The sequence below is a fragment of the Liolophura sinensis genome, chromosome 1 (assembly GCF_032854445.1).
Source record: "Liolophura sinensis isolate JHLJ2023 chromosome 1, CUHK_Ljap_v2, whole genome shotgun sequence".
Classification (NCBI taxonomy): Eukaryota; Metazoa; Mollusca; class Polyplacophora; order Chitonida; family Chitonidae; genus Liolophura; species Liolophura sinensis.
This window is the reverse complement of record NC_088295.1, coordinates 6,778,932-6,797,598: the sequence shown is the minus strand read 5'-3', so window position 1 is coordinate 6,797,598 and position 18,667 is coordinate 6,778,932. Positions and strand designations below refer to the sequence as shown.

The following is an 18,667-nucleotide window of genomic DNA, read 5'->3' as shown; positions in this document are numbered from 1 at the left end:
TGATTGATTTTGAGTTCTGTTGAAGCTGTTTGCAGGTTTGTTTGGAAGGTAGATTGATCTCCTTCTGGAAAAAAATGTTTGAGCACCAAGAGTAATATTTTCTAACATTTAGTTGCATCTAAACATGCCCTTGGTTTTTTTTGGTGGGGGGGGGGGGGGATGAAATTTTAGATCATTTACCGCAAGTGTCATAATTTGTACCACTTTGCACTAAAGTGTTCCTTGGCTGTAATCAATCAGCCCTTGACCATTGAGGTTACGGATTCATATCCACCTCTTGCTGGCTCACGGCAGCTTTAAGGTATTTGCCAGGTAATTGGCAAAGGACAATGGCTCTGACCTGTTTCTAGTATCTGGAAGCCTGACAACCATTAAAACAGTGAAATGATCTTGAGTGGGACATTATCACGCAAGCAAATAGATAATTGAATGCTCATACCACAAATTGTACAGGACACCACTAACGAGAATAAGATTGTATTTATTAAACAAAACAAGTTTAAGGTCAAAGTCTTAGGCTGAGAGTTAGCCATTGGGAATGTGGTAGAGTATTGATGGACTGCTGGGAGGGCTTTGGTTCAGTCTCAGGGCTTTGGTTCAGTCTCAGGGCTTTGGTTCAGATGCTTCTGGTCTTGCACGGCAGAACTGCAGGGTTTTTAACTTCATTTTTCTGATGAATAAAGAGATGATTTGTAAAAGACGAACTGTTTTCTGTTTCCTGAGAATTGTTCATCATACAGAGAGCTTCCAGTGTAAGTATGGATGAGGATTTGACTCCACTGACCCCTGTTGGTGTCCATGATTCCGGTTGGTCAGCCGGTCAACACCCCTCACTGGTCAGGCTCAAAGGGTTGCCTATTCTTAGCCTGTAACAAAAACATGACAAGTCACTCATGGAACCTCACTGAACATGGGAGAATGGTTGTGCAGCTCATTCAGGTGACGGGGTGGATGAGTGGGAAGGAGGGGGTGGGGGCTTACTTGATCACTGTACATCTACATGTATATAAAAGCACCGTACATTATGTAATTATGGAAAAGACAAAAGATACTGTCAGTAAATCTGTATTTGAATGGAATTGCGCCTGAAGTGTAAATAGTGCCACAGAGATGCCAACTGTTTATACTGTATATCACAAGGTATTCTTGTAAGAAAAACTATGCATGTAACATAAAATCTGTGGGAGTGGAGGCAATTGTTCAGTAACACTAAAGAATACAGATGAAAGTTCTGCTTTTGCTGTCCCGTTGAGTTTGAGGGTGTAAATCTGTGCAAAGCCTTCAATGTTATTAGCATACTGTCGAGAAATAGCAGGTATTAAACTGTTTGGCTCAGTCTAAGCAGCTTTATAGTAGAGATATAAAATAATTAGTGGCAGATGGATTTTACTTTGTCTCTCAGGAGAAAAGTGGCCAGAAGAATGTGCCGTCAGACTCAGCTTTATGACCTTTCTGCTTATAATGCACACACAATTTGGTTTTAGCTTTATCCTGTCAGAGTAAACAGAAGAATGTTTGATGGAACAACTCATTATTGCGATAGTCTATTATCCAACAGCCTTCTCCCTTATTGCTGATGACTAGAAATGTAATATGTATGACCGACGTGGTGGTGAATGCCATCCAGTTGGTTCCTCTGCTGCACAGGTGATTAGCCCCCATCGTAACCTCATAGCCGATGAATATTATTGGAGGGTTTCGGCCAGAATATGCATGCTGAGAAGGCCTTGACAAACCGTTTTCTTCTGTCTCGAAATTAACAGCTCCTGTTCCCCAGAGTAAATGCATGAATTCGTTATCTATAGACTGGTTCATTCTGGAGTAAGCCAGGGGTTCACAGAAGGCACTGAAGGAACCATGCACAAAATCTTTATTGAAGTAAATTGCTTTTCTTCATAAATACTAGCTTAGCTTAAACAGGGATGTGACTGCCTGTATAGTACTGCTTACTAGATGCCAGGGGGCCATCTCTGCTTCACAAACATTTCTCTTGTACAATTCTTCATTTTTCACACCAGCCCTTAGGGTGTTTTCCTCTGCAGTAGATGGCTATTAACAGTATTCCTCTTCATCTAAGTATTTTATTATGTGTGTGGAATGTAACACTTTTATCTTTGGTCAAAATCCTGACAATTCCTGGTTCACTAACGATAACAGGATGAAACCAATAAATTGTTTCATTTTATCATAAAAGTTTACACAATTTATTTTGTGTATGTGTGGTTTAAAGTTTGCCTTAGTTATCATATGTTTGGCTATATTATGTATTCATGAAGATAAATTTGTCAAAATTACCATATGTTCATGAGGAGAATTTTGCCAAAGTTTATGATATGTTCATGTGTAGAAATTTGCTCTGAGGTTATCGTATGGTCATGACTAAAAATTTGAAGTTATCATATGTTCATGAGTAGAAATTGGCTAAAGTTATATATTCATGAGCAGAAATTTACCGAAATTACGAACTGTATATAAGTTATCATATATACACAAGTAGAAGTTTGCCTATAAGCTGTAATGTGCACAGTTGATGTCTACAATCCAGAATGCAACCTATGCATTGATCAAGGGTATCCTGTACGTTGGTGGAGAACAGCATACTGATGTTAACATACATCTATGTACGTAAGTGGAAAATTACCTATAAAGTGAGTAAAAGTTTAGCTGAGCTATCAGGTGAGCAAGTGCCAAGATTTTCCACTGGTATCACAAGTGCAAATGCAGGAGTTTGACTTACATGTAGTTATCACGAATACAGAACCAAGACTGGTGTTTACAGGAACAGAATGTTTCCTAAATATTTAAAATCAGGTGTCTATATGTACAGAAGTTTGCCCCAGTTACAAGGTGTCCATACATGCAGAACTTTACCTGAGTAATTAGGTGTCTATATGTACAGAAGTTTGCCCCAGTTACAAGGTGTGCAGAAGTTTGCCCCAGTTACAAGGTGTCCATACATGCAGAACTTTACCTGAGTAATTAGGTGTCTATTTGTGTAGAAGTTTGCCCCAGTTTTGAGATTCCATACATGCAGAACTTTACTTGAGTAATAAGCTGTCTACAGGTTTAAAAGTTTGCCTCAGTTATAAGGTTCCATATGTGCAGAACTTTACCTGTGTAATCAGGTACAAAAGTTTGCCTCAGTAATCAGGTGTTTTATAGGTTTCTAGTATCACTCACCTGAAGATATGACCGTGTCTCTGGTAGTAGATATGTTGATTTTGTGCATACCCTCTGTAGTCTTGTTATTTCTTCCTGTGAAGGGAACAAAAAAGTAGTCTTAGTGGGCAGATCTTGTCAGTGTTGCTTGTATGAATGTGTGATAGGGAAAATCTTGAGCCACACTAATTTTATGCATGTGATCACTACATCTGAATATTTTTAATGTTGAACTTCACACATGTTTAAGTAATAAGTTGTTATTTTTTTAATTTTACTAATAATAATATATTGGTACATTTGAAATTTAAAAAAAAAATGAACCCATCACTGCATAAGTAGTATTGGAATACATAAACTTCACAAAAACCTCTTGTGAATTCGGACCCTGAAGTCAACCTCTGCCAAAGTGTTACATGTGTGTGTCTCAGATTTTACCCTTTCTGAATACTCCATGACCCGGTTGTGAAAGGTAATCTCCCTGAAGTTGCCTCACACAATGGTATCATCAGATGGATTGTAAGATTTGGAAGAATCAGAAAACTAGAAATACCATACAATCTATAATCCTGTTTAAAATTGATCAAATGAGAAAGTCACAGATGGCAGATGATTGGTTCTCGAACGATATTTGGCTACACTGCCTTAATGGTCTGGCCATGACTTGTAGTTGGAACTGAGACATAGCTTTTGATAAGCTACATGTGAACATAAAACAAAGATGCTGGGTATATAAATGTAACATTTTGGGTAAAAAAAAGCTTGAGCTCACTTACTTCTATAATCCTGTTGACAAGAGCCTTGACCTGTGGTCGGAACTGACACTCGGTGAGACCTGAAGAGCGTTTACCAGATTCCCAGCCATTGCTGAAGTGCCAGTTCTGTGCAGAGATAACATGACACAGGAGACAGATGAGGCCAACAAAGGCCACGGCTCTCACAGGACTCCTCATTTTGTCTAGCTGTCACACGGGGATGCTTTGTTGAAGCAGTTAGTCAGTGGTCAGTTACAGGGCTGGCCTGTGTATCGTTGTCACCTGAAGAACATACACATTTACACACTGGAGTCTTTCTAATGACTGAGATTTGTAGCACTTGTATTTAACTAAACTCAGTACCTCTCAGCTTCTGGTTTGTGACATTCAGGAACATACTCATACAGTGGACTACTGTGCAGTGTCCCTTGCACTGACACCTGTATTACAGCTTAACCTTGGTCCAGGTAAACATCTTCCAGGTAGAGGTGCCCTTTACTGGTAGATGGGTTCGCTGGATCCAGTGTTTTGAGAGTTGTAGAGGGGATTGAGTGGGTTAAGTTGTTAAAGTAACACCCCCTGGTTGCCCTACAAGCCTCCCTAACAGACTCATTAGTTAATAAACAGGCATGTTATTTAGGTCTTTGAACAACTGAATTAATTATACTTAATGTGTCTAATAATCCAAAATAGAAACTAATTGCACAATATGAGCTGTGCATATTTAGTTGAGGTCACTGCCATATGGCATACAGGAGTGTGGAGTGGCAGATCAGCTATCCGTCTCAACTGTTTGGGTTATTTTCATGTTAATTTAATCTGGTATGTTTGCTGTGGGTTAATCAAAGACTTGTTACTATTTCATCATAATGAAATTCAGTTTGATCAATTCATACATAAATATGTGAACAGCTGATAAATGGAATATAAGAAGACAGCTAAAACCAACAGTAACATGCTTTAGTTTTAGTCCAACATTTCCACATATCTATGAGCAATAAAGTAACAATTAAAAGTTTAAGAGCAAACAGTAGAGTGAATACGTTTGTAAATACATTTGGTCATAAAAGTGCCTCTCCACATGTGTATTAGATCAGCAGAGTGCTTGGATACAAAAGAACTGAGAACTGCATATTGTGTATGGAATTGACATCTTAGAATTCCCGTGTTTGACTGAATGTAAAACAGGTGTTAATTGATCTCAGCTTTCACATCAGTAAGTAAAAATCTTGGGACTTACCTGAGTTATTCTGCTAGTAACACCTGTTACAGTGGTCTTCTGGTAGGGTGGTGTTGGGTGCTGAGTGAGTGAGGTGTCCGGCGATGCAGGTTAAATACTGGTCTGGGGGAGGGGGAATTGGCCATGCGCCTCACATCAATCATATCCAACACTGCCTACTGCAGGACAACCCTGTAGGGACCATCTCAAATATACTAATTTGATGAAGATTCCCCTGGAGTTGAAACAGAATCATCTAATGTTCCATCTCATCCTTACCTTATCAGTAGTGCCAGGTACAAGGCTATTACTGGCTAAATGTTGTCTGAATATGTTGATGGAATAATCTGTGTTTGTGGGATGGAGTTCTGTTGTGTCAGAATTGGTCTGCCAACCACTAAATTTATGAAAGCTATGATTGCATCAGCATCTCTGGCCATCATGTATAGAGCGCTATACAAGATAATAAACTTTCTGCCAACATGCTCCTCCAAGAAAACACATAGTTGTCAGTTTAAGTTGGCAAGATGTTATAAAATATAATGTATCATAATGTGTTGTAGCAGATGGAAAATGCACCTTGCTTCAGCAGAACCCGGAGATAGAGACATGGCCCCTGGAGGAGTGTTACTACAGTTGATCATTCATTCAATTATAGCACTGGAGCACAAAGTGTGTTCACAAACCATTTTATACAGGCACAGATAATGATTCCTAATGGTGTATCACTGTGGTGTCATAATGCCATGGACAACTCATTAATTACTGTTTTGAGGCATATGAGAATTATAATTTTTAAGTAATGTATGTCCAGTAATTAATATCAACACACAACCTCTGATTTGGATGTGCGGAAAGCTGTTGTACAAGTAGTTTGAAGTCGTAAGAAATGATATGAAAATGGAAAGAAATTCATTCTTCTGTGTGTAGTTTGCGATAATCAGTGAGAAGGTTGACTTTCGAAGGCCTTGAGTTGAGCTTCCATTTCCCACGCTTTGCCCACCTCCCCTCCCCTCTCCTCTCACCATATCCACATCTAGGAACAGGTGACTCGCTCCCTTTTTACCACCTAGCCTCTCCGCTCCGTAATGATGCAGTCCTTTGGTGATGGCGAGTTCTCCAGCCGCAGGCACTTTAGTCCAATTACTGTTAGAAAACCAGCAGCCTGTTTTTCCTTTGCTAACAGGAAACTCAGAAGTTAACTCACGCTGGCTCAGGAATAATTTCTTCACAATAATTTCCTGCCATGTAAATTATTTACATATCGTGATATTTAGTGGATAGCAGTGGTTCACAAATGACAGGTGCCCTGTTGCTGATTCTTCTCTTTGTCTGGATGCTTCATGTATACCATTGCAACTGGTATATGCACAGAGAGCAAACCTCAAGAAAAAGTATTACTGGTTTAATAAAATAACATTTCTGTCATGATTTTTGGTGTATCTATAAAGCTTATGGTTTTGGTCAAGTGTTGGGTTAGGGTTGTGAATGAATGGTCTTGATAGTTCCTAGGTTTTTACTTGTTTGTCCCTCTGTCCATTCCACTTTACAATTTTGAGCACCATCTGCACCTGTCAGTCTGTAGGTGACAATGATGTCACTGTATTCAGTGCCATGAGGTCTTGCTGGATGCCTTTTCCCCCCTCTGTGCATTTTTATGCAAAATACAAAGTTTTAGTTAGTTTTTGTGAGAGCTAGGCTCTTTTAGACTATAGGATTATACCTGGCAGCTGAGTGAATGACAGTAATCTTGCTCAGAAAGGGTTTTTTGTGGCATTCATACCCACATGGGCGTCATCTGCTTAATGCTATCAGGTGTGTCGTCTGTAGATAAGTTAGACATCGGGGGAATGCAGGATTCCCTCCAATCATGCCTGAGTACATGTAAGCATATATTAGGTTTGTGGGATGTCTTGTAAGCAGGCCTTCAAGACAGTTTTTTACATGTGCGATAGACATGACACGTGATATCATGATATATCAATACATGTAAGCACATATGGGGATCGTGTGATGTCTTGTAGCCTAAAAGACATGTACAGTACAGCCACATTCTAGCTAAATGTCTTATGCGCATTATGGCTTCACGGTCAGTGTATGGTGGGCCCATCATGGTTGTATCATGATGGGCATGGTGGGCATACAAACGGATCTGGATTCGCATATCGTGGCACCATCGTGGCACCATCGTGGCCGAATGCTCCAAGCATCATTTTACGACATTCTGCTGCAAATGATTTTATGACGTTCACACAACTGCCACATATGTATGTTCTTTGGGTGAGCCAGTGTAAAATCTACATTGTATTATATATGCTTGGTGTATGCCTGCACAATAGTCCTGGTAGTAGGCTACAAACACTGGTGCTATACATTCAGATTTTGCTGGAAATTGTCAAGCATAAAAAATACTTCTCGCCAGTACATAAAAGCACAGCATATTTGCTGTAAATAAGTTCATATCAAACATAGCATGAACACTGGCAAATTCTGCTGAGGATGGCAGAACGATACGCCCATGATAGTTTGATGATGGGCCCACCATGGGCGTACAATCACGTCAGGATGATGGGCCCACCATGGGCGTACAATCACGTCAGGATGATGGGCCCACCATGGGCGAACAATCACGTCAGGACGATGGGCCCACCATGGGCGCACAATCACGTCAGGATGATGGGCCCACCATGGGTGTACAATCACGTCAGGATGATGGGCCCACCATGGGCGTACAATCGTGTCAGGATGATGGGCCCACCACGGGCGTACAATCACGTCAGGATGATGGGCCCACCATGGGCGTACAGTCGTGTCAGGATGATGGGCCCACCATGGGCGTACAATCACGTCAGGATGATGAGCCCACCACGGGCGTACAATCACGTCAGGATGATGGGCCCACCACGGGCGTACAATCACGTCAGGATGATGGGCCCACCACGGGCGTACAATCACGTCAGGGCTTCAGTTGGGAGTGGACAAGGCTATAATGGCCAGACCGTCCGTGTACGGTTCAGCCACGATGAGCGTAGGATATTTGTCTAGGATCCGGCTGCCCTGTTTATATAGGATATAAGAGCTTGTGAGATACCCTCCATGCATGCTTGCAAGAGACAAAGTACATGTCGGGTATCAGGGATCATGAGATGTATTGTAACCATGCCTACATGACATATGATAGGATATTAAAAGGGGGAGGATGGTAGGGGTGATGTGATTTACAAGTAGACCTGTAATCAAGCATATGTAATAGCACATAGGATTCAGGAATAAGCATGACTAAGAAATGATCGAAAATTAGTAAACATTATGCTGTAACATTTTGTAGTCCATTTAGATAAAAAATTTATCACCAAGTGTGGTTGTAAAACAGGATGTGATTTTTGAAGTGTTCATTGCCTTACACTTGAGGTCTGTTCAGTGTTTTACACATACATGTCATTCCTCTTCTTATTTAACCATTTAAAGGTGTTATCTTGTCTGAGCATAGTTAAGAAGAAAAAGTACATAGTGTATAGTATAAACTAAAGTAGATGTCTACATAACTGACACATCTGTCTGTGTGACATTTTCAGACATGTGATAGCACCCTGAAACATAAGGCAGAAATGGTGGTCAAACTGGAGGAGAAGACAAACCAGCTAGTAGCCACCATGAAGGATATGGAGAAAAAGTGAGTATCTGGTCTATAGGCAATGTGCTGTGCTGGTTTGTCTAAGCTGTCTCTGTATGTGGCACTGTATTTCCATATCATCCTAAGAATCATTGTTACATATATTCTGTCCCATTAAAGATCAGTTCTCATGATAATGCAATGAAAGTATGGTAGTCATTAAATTATAAATTTGGTTTCATTTAAAGTATTTTTTTGACGTAATGATAATGATGAATGAAAAGATTATCTCACTACATCCAAGGATATACAGTATCACTTGTTTAACCAGTGTAACATTTTACTGTTGAGAGCATCCAATGATAAAGTAAGTGAAGAGGTTAAATGCACATTACACTGGTAAATGTAGTTGTGCTCATCCTTAACCATGACATAGAGAAGCTTTTTTTAACATTCACATCAGGGGATAGTTGGAGGAACTTTTCTATTTTTAATTCAGTCTTCTTTTACTTTACTTTCGGTATTGAAAATAGACCAAAATGTAGTCTTGAAACCTTACTTTAAAGCATTTAATTTGCCAGCTTTGTTCATTGTGAAGTAGTGTCACTTGGTTGATGTTGATGAACAGCGTTGTTCTGTGACAGTTGTGTACGTAGTAGTTGCCAGGCACTTTTAAGTTCTCTAGCCTTTATTATCTGACTTTTCTGTTGCATGCTTTCCTTGCGTGCCCTTCCCGTGTGCCGCTAGACTTAAACAATGTGAGTCTGACAAACAGGCTGCCATGGAAACTGCTCGTAAACTTGGCCAGACAGTCGCAGAGAAAGATTCCCTACGGTAAGGTGGAACATGCTTCACATAGGATCCACGTGGCTCAAGTTTAATCTCAACTCTTCATTTGAATATTTTGTCTGCAATTGTTAAGCTGCATTGTTTTGAGTCTTAAAGCTTTTTTTTCTATACTTTGTTGTACAAGCATGTGTTGTAGATGTTTGTCTATTGGAAATTTTGACATTGTGTTATCCTGTCAGCAAGGAAAAGTGAATAGCGTAACATGTCTGTGTAAGTGATTAAAAAGACCAGAAATGATGCTTCACCAGTATATTGTCAGTGGGATGGAGGGAGCTGCAGTGCCAAAGGTTACAAGATTTGCTTCTGTTCGTGGAGTATACCCACAAATTGATTACATATTTCACAATTGATTTTATCATCAGTTTTGATAATTAGGAGTGTGTTTGGTGTTTCTATTTTACGGTAATTTGATGATGACAACATGGTCCCAAGATTACAAATAAAACACATGATATGTTAGGTATCCTGTCTGTTGTGAAACCTTTTGTTCCAGCGATTAGTTTATCATAACATACAGCTAGTGGAATTCTGAAAAACGAAAGGATCATTTCGACTTCATGTTTCGGCACTTGATTTTGCTGTCATCAGGAGAACTCCTAACTTTTTGTCATGACATTTCAGTAATTCATTTTGCCATCATCAGAAGATGTCAGTTGTATTGATGAAGGCAAAATTCAGTGCCGAGAAATATCAAGCTAAAATGATCCTGTTGTTTTTTGAAGTTACACAACATGTATGAGTGTATTGTCTGCTGTGTGTTTACATGATTTGCTGTGACTGTTACATGTAGCAGGCACCTGTATCTTGAATCAGTTCAAAACTGTAAAAACGAAACAGGAAATGCCTTAATATACTGAAAAATATGTTACCTCCTACATTAAAATCCTCACACTGATAGATCATGTCATAATCATTTTCTCCTTGTACTCATCATTTTTTCAAATCTACTCAGCATCCAGGAAGCACTTGCGTAGGTTGTTATTTTAACAGCAGACTTGATTCACCAGGGAACAAGTTAGCTTTATAGCTGACGTATTTAAGTGTTCACGATTTATGTGGTGTTTATAAAACATCAACATTTTCACAATAGTGGATGAACAGAAGGCATGTTGATGTTTGTGAGCTGCCTTCAATTGCCTCACCAGATGTCTGTGAGGCACCCTGGGGCATGTGGAGGAAACATGCCCTGCTGGGTCAGACAGGAAATGAAGCTACCCAGTAGATGGGTTAATGTTTAATGAGAGTAAGATGGTGACAGTGCCCAAGGGAAGGTCAGTGTTTTGCTAACAACTTTGAAATTTGTGAGTGGTATCCAGTACTACATGTAACGTATGATGGTGTCAGTTAATAACATTATGGTGTCATGGATAGCTGCTCTGAATCCTGCTGTAGCAGCTGACTTTATTCTTTTCCCGACCTGGCAAGGTGAAAATTAAGGTTTAGCTTTTTGTGCGTTCATTATTTCGTGAATATGGATGCAGATAGACTTTGTTAAGTCATACATTTCACCATTTTAGGTCCATAAATAACAGTAGGGTTATCTCTATAATTACATCACCAAGTTGTGTAATTGCATTGGAAGTTCTACACAAGAAAGACTTGAGGTGTTCAGAGGGAATTGCGTTGTTTGTTACCTCAGCTTACTGGTTATTGCACTGTGATCGGTGTGGTTCCATCCGTACATCGATGGTTGTTCTGGGTTAATTGGTCATACAGTGGGTTAATTGGTCACACAGTGGGTTAATTGGTCATACAATGGTTTGGTTCCACTCATACATCCACCAGTATCCTGGGTTAATTGGTCATGCAACTGTTGGTTCCACTCACACATCGGCCATAGTGCTGGGTTAATTGGTCATACAGTGGGATAATTGGTCATACAATGGTTTGGTTCTACTCATACATTGACCAATGTCCTGGGTTAATTGGTCATACAGCGGTTTGGTTCCACTCATACATCGGCCATAGTGCTGGGTTCATTGGTCATACAGTGGGATAATTGATCATACAATGGTTTGGTTCCACTCATACATCGGCCATAGTGCTGGGTTAATTGGTCATACAATGGTTTGGTTCCACCAATACATCGGCCGTAGTGCTGGGTTAATTGGTCATGCAACGGTTGGTTCCACTCACACATCGGTCATAGTGCTGGGTTAATTGGTCATACAGTGAGATAATTGGTCATACAGTGGGTTAATTGGTCATACAGCGTTTGGTTCCACTCATACATTGGCCATAGTGCTGGGTTAATTTGTCATACAGTGGGTTAATTGGCCATACAGTGGTTGGTTCCACTCAAACATCGGCCATTGTGCTGGGTTAATTGGTCATACAATGGTTTGGTTCCACTCGGCCATAGTGCTGGGTTAATTGGTCATACAGTGGGTTAATTGGTCATACAGTGGTTGGTTCCACTCATACATCGGCCATAGTGCTGGGTTAATTGGTCATACAATGGTTTGGTTCCACTCATACATCGGCCATTGTGCTGGGTTAATTGGTCATACAGTGGTTGGTTGCACTCACACATCGGCCATAGTGCTGGGTTAATTGGTCATACAACGGTTGGTTCCAACCATACATCGGCCATTGTGCTGGGTTAATTGGTCATACAGTGGTTGGTTGCACTCACACATCGGCCATAGTGCTGGGTTAATTGGTCATACAACGGTTGGTTCCAACCATACATCGGCCATTGTGCTGGCTTAATGGGTCATACAGTGGGATAATTGGTCACACAATAGTTTGGTTCCACTTATACATCGACCAATGTCCTGGGTTAATTGGTCATACAATGGTTTGGTTCCACTCATACGTCGACCAATGTCCTGGGTTAATTGGTCATACAGTGGTTGGTTCCACTCATACGTCGACCAATGTCCTGGGTTAATTGGTCATACAGCGGTTGGGTCCACTCATACATTGGCCATAGTGCTGGGTTAATTGGTCACACAGTGGGATAATTGGTCATACAATGGTTTGGTTCCACTCATACATCCACCAGTATCCTGGGTTAATTGGTCATGCAACGGTTGGTTCCACTCACACATCGGCCATAGTGCTGGGTTAATTGGTCATACAGTGGGATAATTGGTCATACAATGGTTTGGTTCTACTCATACATTGACCAATGTCCTGGGTTAATTGGTCATACAGCGGTTTGGTTCCACTCATACATCGGCCATAGTGCTGGGTTCATTGGTCATACAGTGGGATAATTGATCATACAATGGTTTGGTTCCACTCATACATCGGCCATAGTGCTGGGTTAATTGGTCATACAATGGTTTGGTTCCACCAATACATCGGCCATAGTGCTGGGTTAATTGGTCATGCAACGGTTGGTTCCACTCACACATCGGTCATAGTGCTGGGTTAATTGGTCATACAGTGAGATAATTGGTCATACAGTGGGTTAATTGGTCATACAGCGTTTGGTTCCACTCATACATTGGCCATAGTGCTGGGTTAATTGGTCATACAGTGGGTTAATTGGCCATACAGTGGTTGGTTCCACTCAAACATCGGCCATTGTGCTGGGTTAATTGGTCATACAATGGTTTGGTTCCACTCGGCCATAGTGCTGGGTTAATTGGTCATACAGTGGGTTAATTGGTCATACAGTGGGTTAATTGGTCATACAGTGGTTGGTTCCACTCATACATCGGCCATAGTGCTGGGTTAATTGGTCATACAATGGTTTGGTTCCACTCATACATCGGCCTTTGTGCTGGGTTAATTGGTCATACAGTGGTTGGTTGCACTCACACATCGGCCATAGTGCTGGGTTAATTGGTCAAACAACGGTTGGTTCCAACCATACATCGGCCATTGTGCTGGGTTAATTGGTCATACAGTGGTTGGTTCCACTCACACATCGGCCATTGTGCTGGGTTAATTGGTCATACAGTGGTTGGTTCCACTCATACATCGGCCATAGTGCTGGATTAATTGGTCGTACAGTGGGTTAATTGGTCATACAGCGTTTGGTTCCACTCATACATTGGCCATAGTGCTGGGTTAATTGGCCATACAGTGGGTTTATTTGTCATACAGTGGGATAATTGGTCATACAATGGTTTGGTTCCACTCATACATCGGCCATTGTGCTGGGTTAATTGGTCATACAGTGGTTGGTTCCACTCATACATCGGCCATAGTGCTGGATTAATTGGTCATACAGTGGGATAATTGGTCATACAATGGTTTGGTTCCACTCATACATCAGCCATAGTGCTGGATTAATTGGTCATACAGTGGGTTAATTGGTCATACAGCGGGTTAATTTGGTTCCGTTTATACATGATTCATTGATTGTTATTGGTTAACGGGTCATGCAACGGTTTGGTTTCATTCATACATCGGCCAATGTCCTGGGTTAATTGGCCATACAGTGGTTGGTTCCACTCACACATCGGCCGTAGTGCTGGGTTAATTGGTCATACAGCGGTTGGTTCCACTCACACATCGGCCATTGTGCTGGGTTAATTGTTCATACAGCGGTTTGGTTCCACTCATACATCGGCCATTGTGCTGGGTTAATTGGTCATACAGTGGTTGGTTTCACTCATACATTGGCCATAGTGCTGGGTTAATTGGTCATACAGCGGTTGGTTCCACTCATACATCGGCATTGTGCTGGGTTAATTGGTCATACAGAGGTTGGTTCCACTCACACATCGGCCATAGTGCTGGGTTAATTGGTCATACAGTGGTTGGTTCCACTCACACATCGGCCATTGTGCTGGGTTAATTGGTCATACAACGGTTGGTTCCACTCACACATCGGTCATAGTGCTGGGTTAATTGGCCATACAACGGTTTGGTTCCGTTCATAGATAGTTCATTGTCGCGGGTTAATTTTTAAGACAGTGGTTTGGTTCCGTTTATACATGATTCATTGATTGTTATTGGTTAACGAGTCATGCAACGGTTTGGTTTCATTCATACATCGGCCAATGTCCTGGGTTAATTGGCCATACAGTGGTTGGTTCCACTCATATATCGGCCATTTGCTGAGTTAATTGGTCATGCAGTGGTTTGGTTCCGTTCATTCATGGATCATTGTACTGAGTTACTTGTTCATTCGACCATCCAGTTTGATCCTGTTGGATCTAGTCTGGGAGATTTACTGTTGTCAGTATGTAGCATTTTTCAGTCTTGGTTCGTATGGAAGATTTTTCTGTTGTCAATACATAGGCTTTTGTTCTTCGCTCATTAAATTTAAATGTGCATGTTAGTTTCGTTCATGGATGACTTTCCATCCGTTCCCTTAATTGCAGAGATGCTTCAAATGTTTTGAATTGTTGATCTTCGTTTATCCCTCACCGTTCTCTATGGGTTTGTAAATGTTGTGTGCGATTATAAATTTAACATTCATACATGTTTATAGTAAGTAAAATAAAATGTTTTCTTGTAGCAACTACCTGTAGTACTTGCCTTATAGACTTGCTTCTCTCTGATAGTCAAGGAAACAGAGCAGAGGTCAGAGAACGTTTGTTGTATTTGCTCCTGCAGAAATAACTGTTCGTTCAACATTCATGAATGATCAGTCTTAGGTCTTCAGCAATGTGGATCAAAGAACAAGTTGGTGCCATAAACACAAAGTTGTCATCTTGGTTTATACATCACCATTTGACTTTTTAGGGTCAAAATAATGCATTCATCGGTCACAACGTTCACCATTTGGGTTCTACATCGATCTGTGGAACCATGAACAAGAAGCGATACACTAAAATTCCAAGGCCCATTTTATGCAATTCCTTCTGTAGCAGAGAAGCTCGCTAACCCCAGCCTGTGTTTCTCAGATGCCATCAGGGTGTTACATGTGTACTGTCACCCTAGGCACTGACCAACCCTGGCCTGTGATACTCAGATGCCATCAGGGTGTTACATGTTTACTGTCAGCCTAGACACTGACCAACCCCGGCCTTTGGTACTCAGATGCTATCAGGGTGTTACATGTGTACTGTCACTTTACACACTGACCAACCCTAGTCTGTGGTAGTCAGATGCTTTCAGAGTGTTACATGTGTACTGTCACTTTAGATGCTGACCAACCCTGGCCTGTGGTACTCAGATGCCATCAGGGTGTTACATGTGTACTGTCAGCCTAGGCACTGACCAACCCTAGTCTGTGGTACTCAGATGCCATTAGAGTGTTACATGTGTACTGTCACCCTAGGCACTGACCAACCCTGGCCTGTGATACTCAGATGCCATCAGGGTGTTACATGTTTACTGTCAGCCTAGACACTGACCAACCCCGGCCTTTGGTACTCAGATGCCATCAGGGTGTTACATGTGTACTGTCACTTTACACACTGACCAACCCTAGTCTGTGGTACTCAAATGCTTTCAGAGTGTTACATGTGTACTGTCACTTTAGATGCTGACCAACCCTGGCCTGTGGTACTCAGATGCCATCAGGGTGTTACATGTGTACTGTCACCCTAGGCACTGACCAACCCTAGTCTGTGGTACTCAGATGCTATCAGAGTGTTACATGTTTACTGTCAGCCTAGGCACTGACCAACCCTGGCCTGTGGTACTCAGATGCCATCAGGGTGTTACATGTGTACTGTCAGCCTAGACACTGACCGACCCTGGCCTGTGGTACTCAGATGCCATCAAGTTGTTACATGTGTACTGTCAGCCTAGACACTGACCAACCCTGGCCTGTGATACTCAGATGCCATCAGGGTGTTACATGTTTACTTTCAGCCTAGACACTGACCAACCCTGGCCTGTGATACTCAGATGCCATCAGGGTGTTACATGTGTACTGTCAGCCTAGACACTGACCAACCCTGGCCTGTGGTACTCAGATGCTATCAGAGTGTTATATGTGTACTGTCAGCCTAGACACTGACCAACCCTGGCCTGTGATACTCAGATGCCATCAGGGTGTTACATGTTTACTGTCAGCCTAGACACTGACCAACCCTGGCCTGTGGTACTCAGATGCCATCAGGGTGTTACATGTGTACTGTCAGCCTAGACACTGACCAACCCTGGCCTGTGGTACTCAGATGCCATCAGGGTGTTACATGTTTACTGTCAGCCTAGACACTGACCAACCCTGGCCTGTGATACTCAGATGCCATCAGGGTGTTACATGTGTACTGTCACCCTAGACACTGACCAACCCTGGCCTGTGGTACTCAGATGCCATCAGGGTGTTACATGTGTACTGTCAGCCTAAACACAGACCAACCCTGGCCTGTGATACTCAGATGCCATCAGGGTGTTACATGTGTACTGTCAGCCTAGACACTGACCAACCCTGGCCTGTGATACTCAGATGCTATCAGAGTGTTATATGTGTACTGTCAGCCTAGACACTGACGAACCCTGGCCTGTGGTACACAGATGCCATCAAGGTGTTACATGTGTACTCTCAGCCTAGGCACTGACCAACCATAGTCTGTGGTACTCAGATGCCATCAGGGTGCTACATGTGTACTGTCTGCCTAGACACTGACCAACCCTGGCCTGTGATACTCAGATGCCATCAGGGTGTTACATGTTTACTGTCTGCCTAGATACTGACCAACCCTGGCCTGTGATACTCAGATGCCATCAGGGTGTTACATGTGTACTGTCAGCCTAGACACTGGTCAACCCTGGTCTGTGGTACTCAGATGCCATCAGGGTGTTACATGTGTACTGTCAGCCTAGACACTGACCAACCCTGGCCTGTGATACTCAGATGCCATCAGGGTTTTACATGTTTACTGTCACTTTAGATGCTGACCAACCCTGGCCTGTGGTACTCAGATGCCATCAGGGTGTTACATGTGTACTGTCAGCCTAGACACTGACCGACCCTGGCCTGTGATACTCAGATGCCATCAGGTTGTAACATGTGTACTGTCACTTTAGATGCTGACCAACCCTGGCCTGTGGTACTCAGATGCCATCAGGGTGTTACATGTGTACTGTCACCCTAGAGACTGACCAACCCTGGCCTGTGGTACTCAGATGCCATCAGGGTGTTACATGTGTACTGTCACCCTAGAGACTGACCCACCCTAGCCTGTGATACTCAGATGCCCTCAGGCTGTTTATAGCCTACATGTGTACTGTCACCACAAACATTGTTCATCTGCCATTAAATTCCCGTTGTGCCTGTCAAATGTTTTGTTGTAAAATTACCAACCTAAATTGACCTGCATCAGTAAAGAATGTGACAAGAGTTGTCAGATTTTTTGCTACATGGATCCTTGCATGTGTTTATTGTTTTTAATGAATAGAAAACGCAACCCAGTCTTCACCCTGTGTTTACATGCATATATGGACACCCATGGCAGAACTCTTACAAGAACAGTGTAGCTTAATAGACTTGTGTGGATTACAGTTTGGTGAAAAACAACGTGCTACAGCAGTGTTGAGCAAACAGTAGAGCAAGTGAAGGAACTTGGCTACCTTTTTAGGGTTTTTATTTTGGTTTTGCTTTTTATTGTCTTGTTTTTTCTGGTGCCATTTTCTGCTCTACATGTGGGTTATTCATTACAAAATGTCTTATGCAGTATCACTGTGATGTGATGGCAAGTGCTATAATACTATAGTATTCTCTGTGCATCTGTCTGTCTGTGATTTCCTGTGATCAAGCTTTGTGTTTCCCGCTTACAGAACGGCTCTGGAGACAGATTTGAAAATAGAACGAGAATGGAGAGGAACTTTACAGAAGACTTTGGAGCAGGAGAAAGAGAAACTGGGCTCTGTACAGATGGACCTGCAGAAGATGAAAGATTTAGAAAAAGTGAGTGGCTGTCATTTATTCGTGTCCCATCTATTTAAGAATTCTATTATTAGATAGAGAAGCCCCTGGGTTAATCCACAGTCACTGATTTGCTTGTTTAATAACGTGTGTAGATGAGACTCTTGACTGTGGTACCAAAAGGCAATCAAATTCATTGACAAGTGTTTCTTTCACACTTGCTCCCAAAGGTTTTGCAGAGCCTCTGTGGTTAGTGTTCCAGCACAGCACAATGACCATAATGCTGGCTGCTGGTGTATAAGTATATATTCTTGAGTATTGGGCGAAACACCAGTCAAATAAACAAA

The 18,667-nt window shown here is 41.9% G+C and overlaps 2 protein-coding genes across 3 annotated transcripts in view; one reads left to right on the top strand and one right to left on the bottom strand.

Moving 5' to 3' along the window:
* The window catches only part of LOC135470927 (RUN and FYVE domain-containing protein 2-like), a 44,085-nt gene that overhangs the window by 19,482 nt on the left and 5,936 nt on the right, over positions 1 to 18,667 (top strand). For both annotated transcript variants that reach the window (XM_064749987.1, XM_064749979.1), the window contains 3 exons: positions 8,709 to 8,806; positions 9,494 to 9,580; positions 18,233 to 18,362. In XM_064749987.1, the coding sequence (XP_064606057.1) occupies positions 8,709 to 8,806; positions 9,494 to 9,580; positions 18,233 to 18,362 (315 nt within the window). The remainder of the gene's footprint in view (positions 1 to 8,708; positions 8,807 to 9,493; positions 9,581 to 18,232; positions 18,363 to 18,667) is intronic.
* Positions 204 to 4,163, bottom strand: LOC135470945 (uncharacterized). The gene is made up of 3 exons (XM_064749998.1): positions 3,936 to 4,163; positions 3,181 to 3,255; positions 204 to 866 (listed from the first exon to the last, which is right to left on the bottom strand). The coding sequence occupies exons 1-3, from the start codon at positions 4,110 to 4,112 to the stop codon at positions 831 to 833; spliced, it is 288 nt and encodes a 95-aa protein (XP_064606068.1). The 5' UTR covers positions 4,113 to 4,163; the 3' UTR covers positions 204 to 830.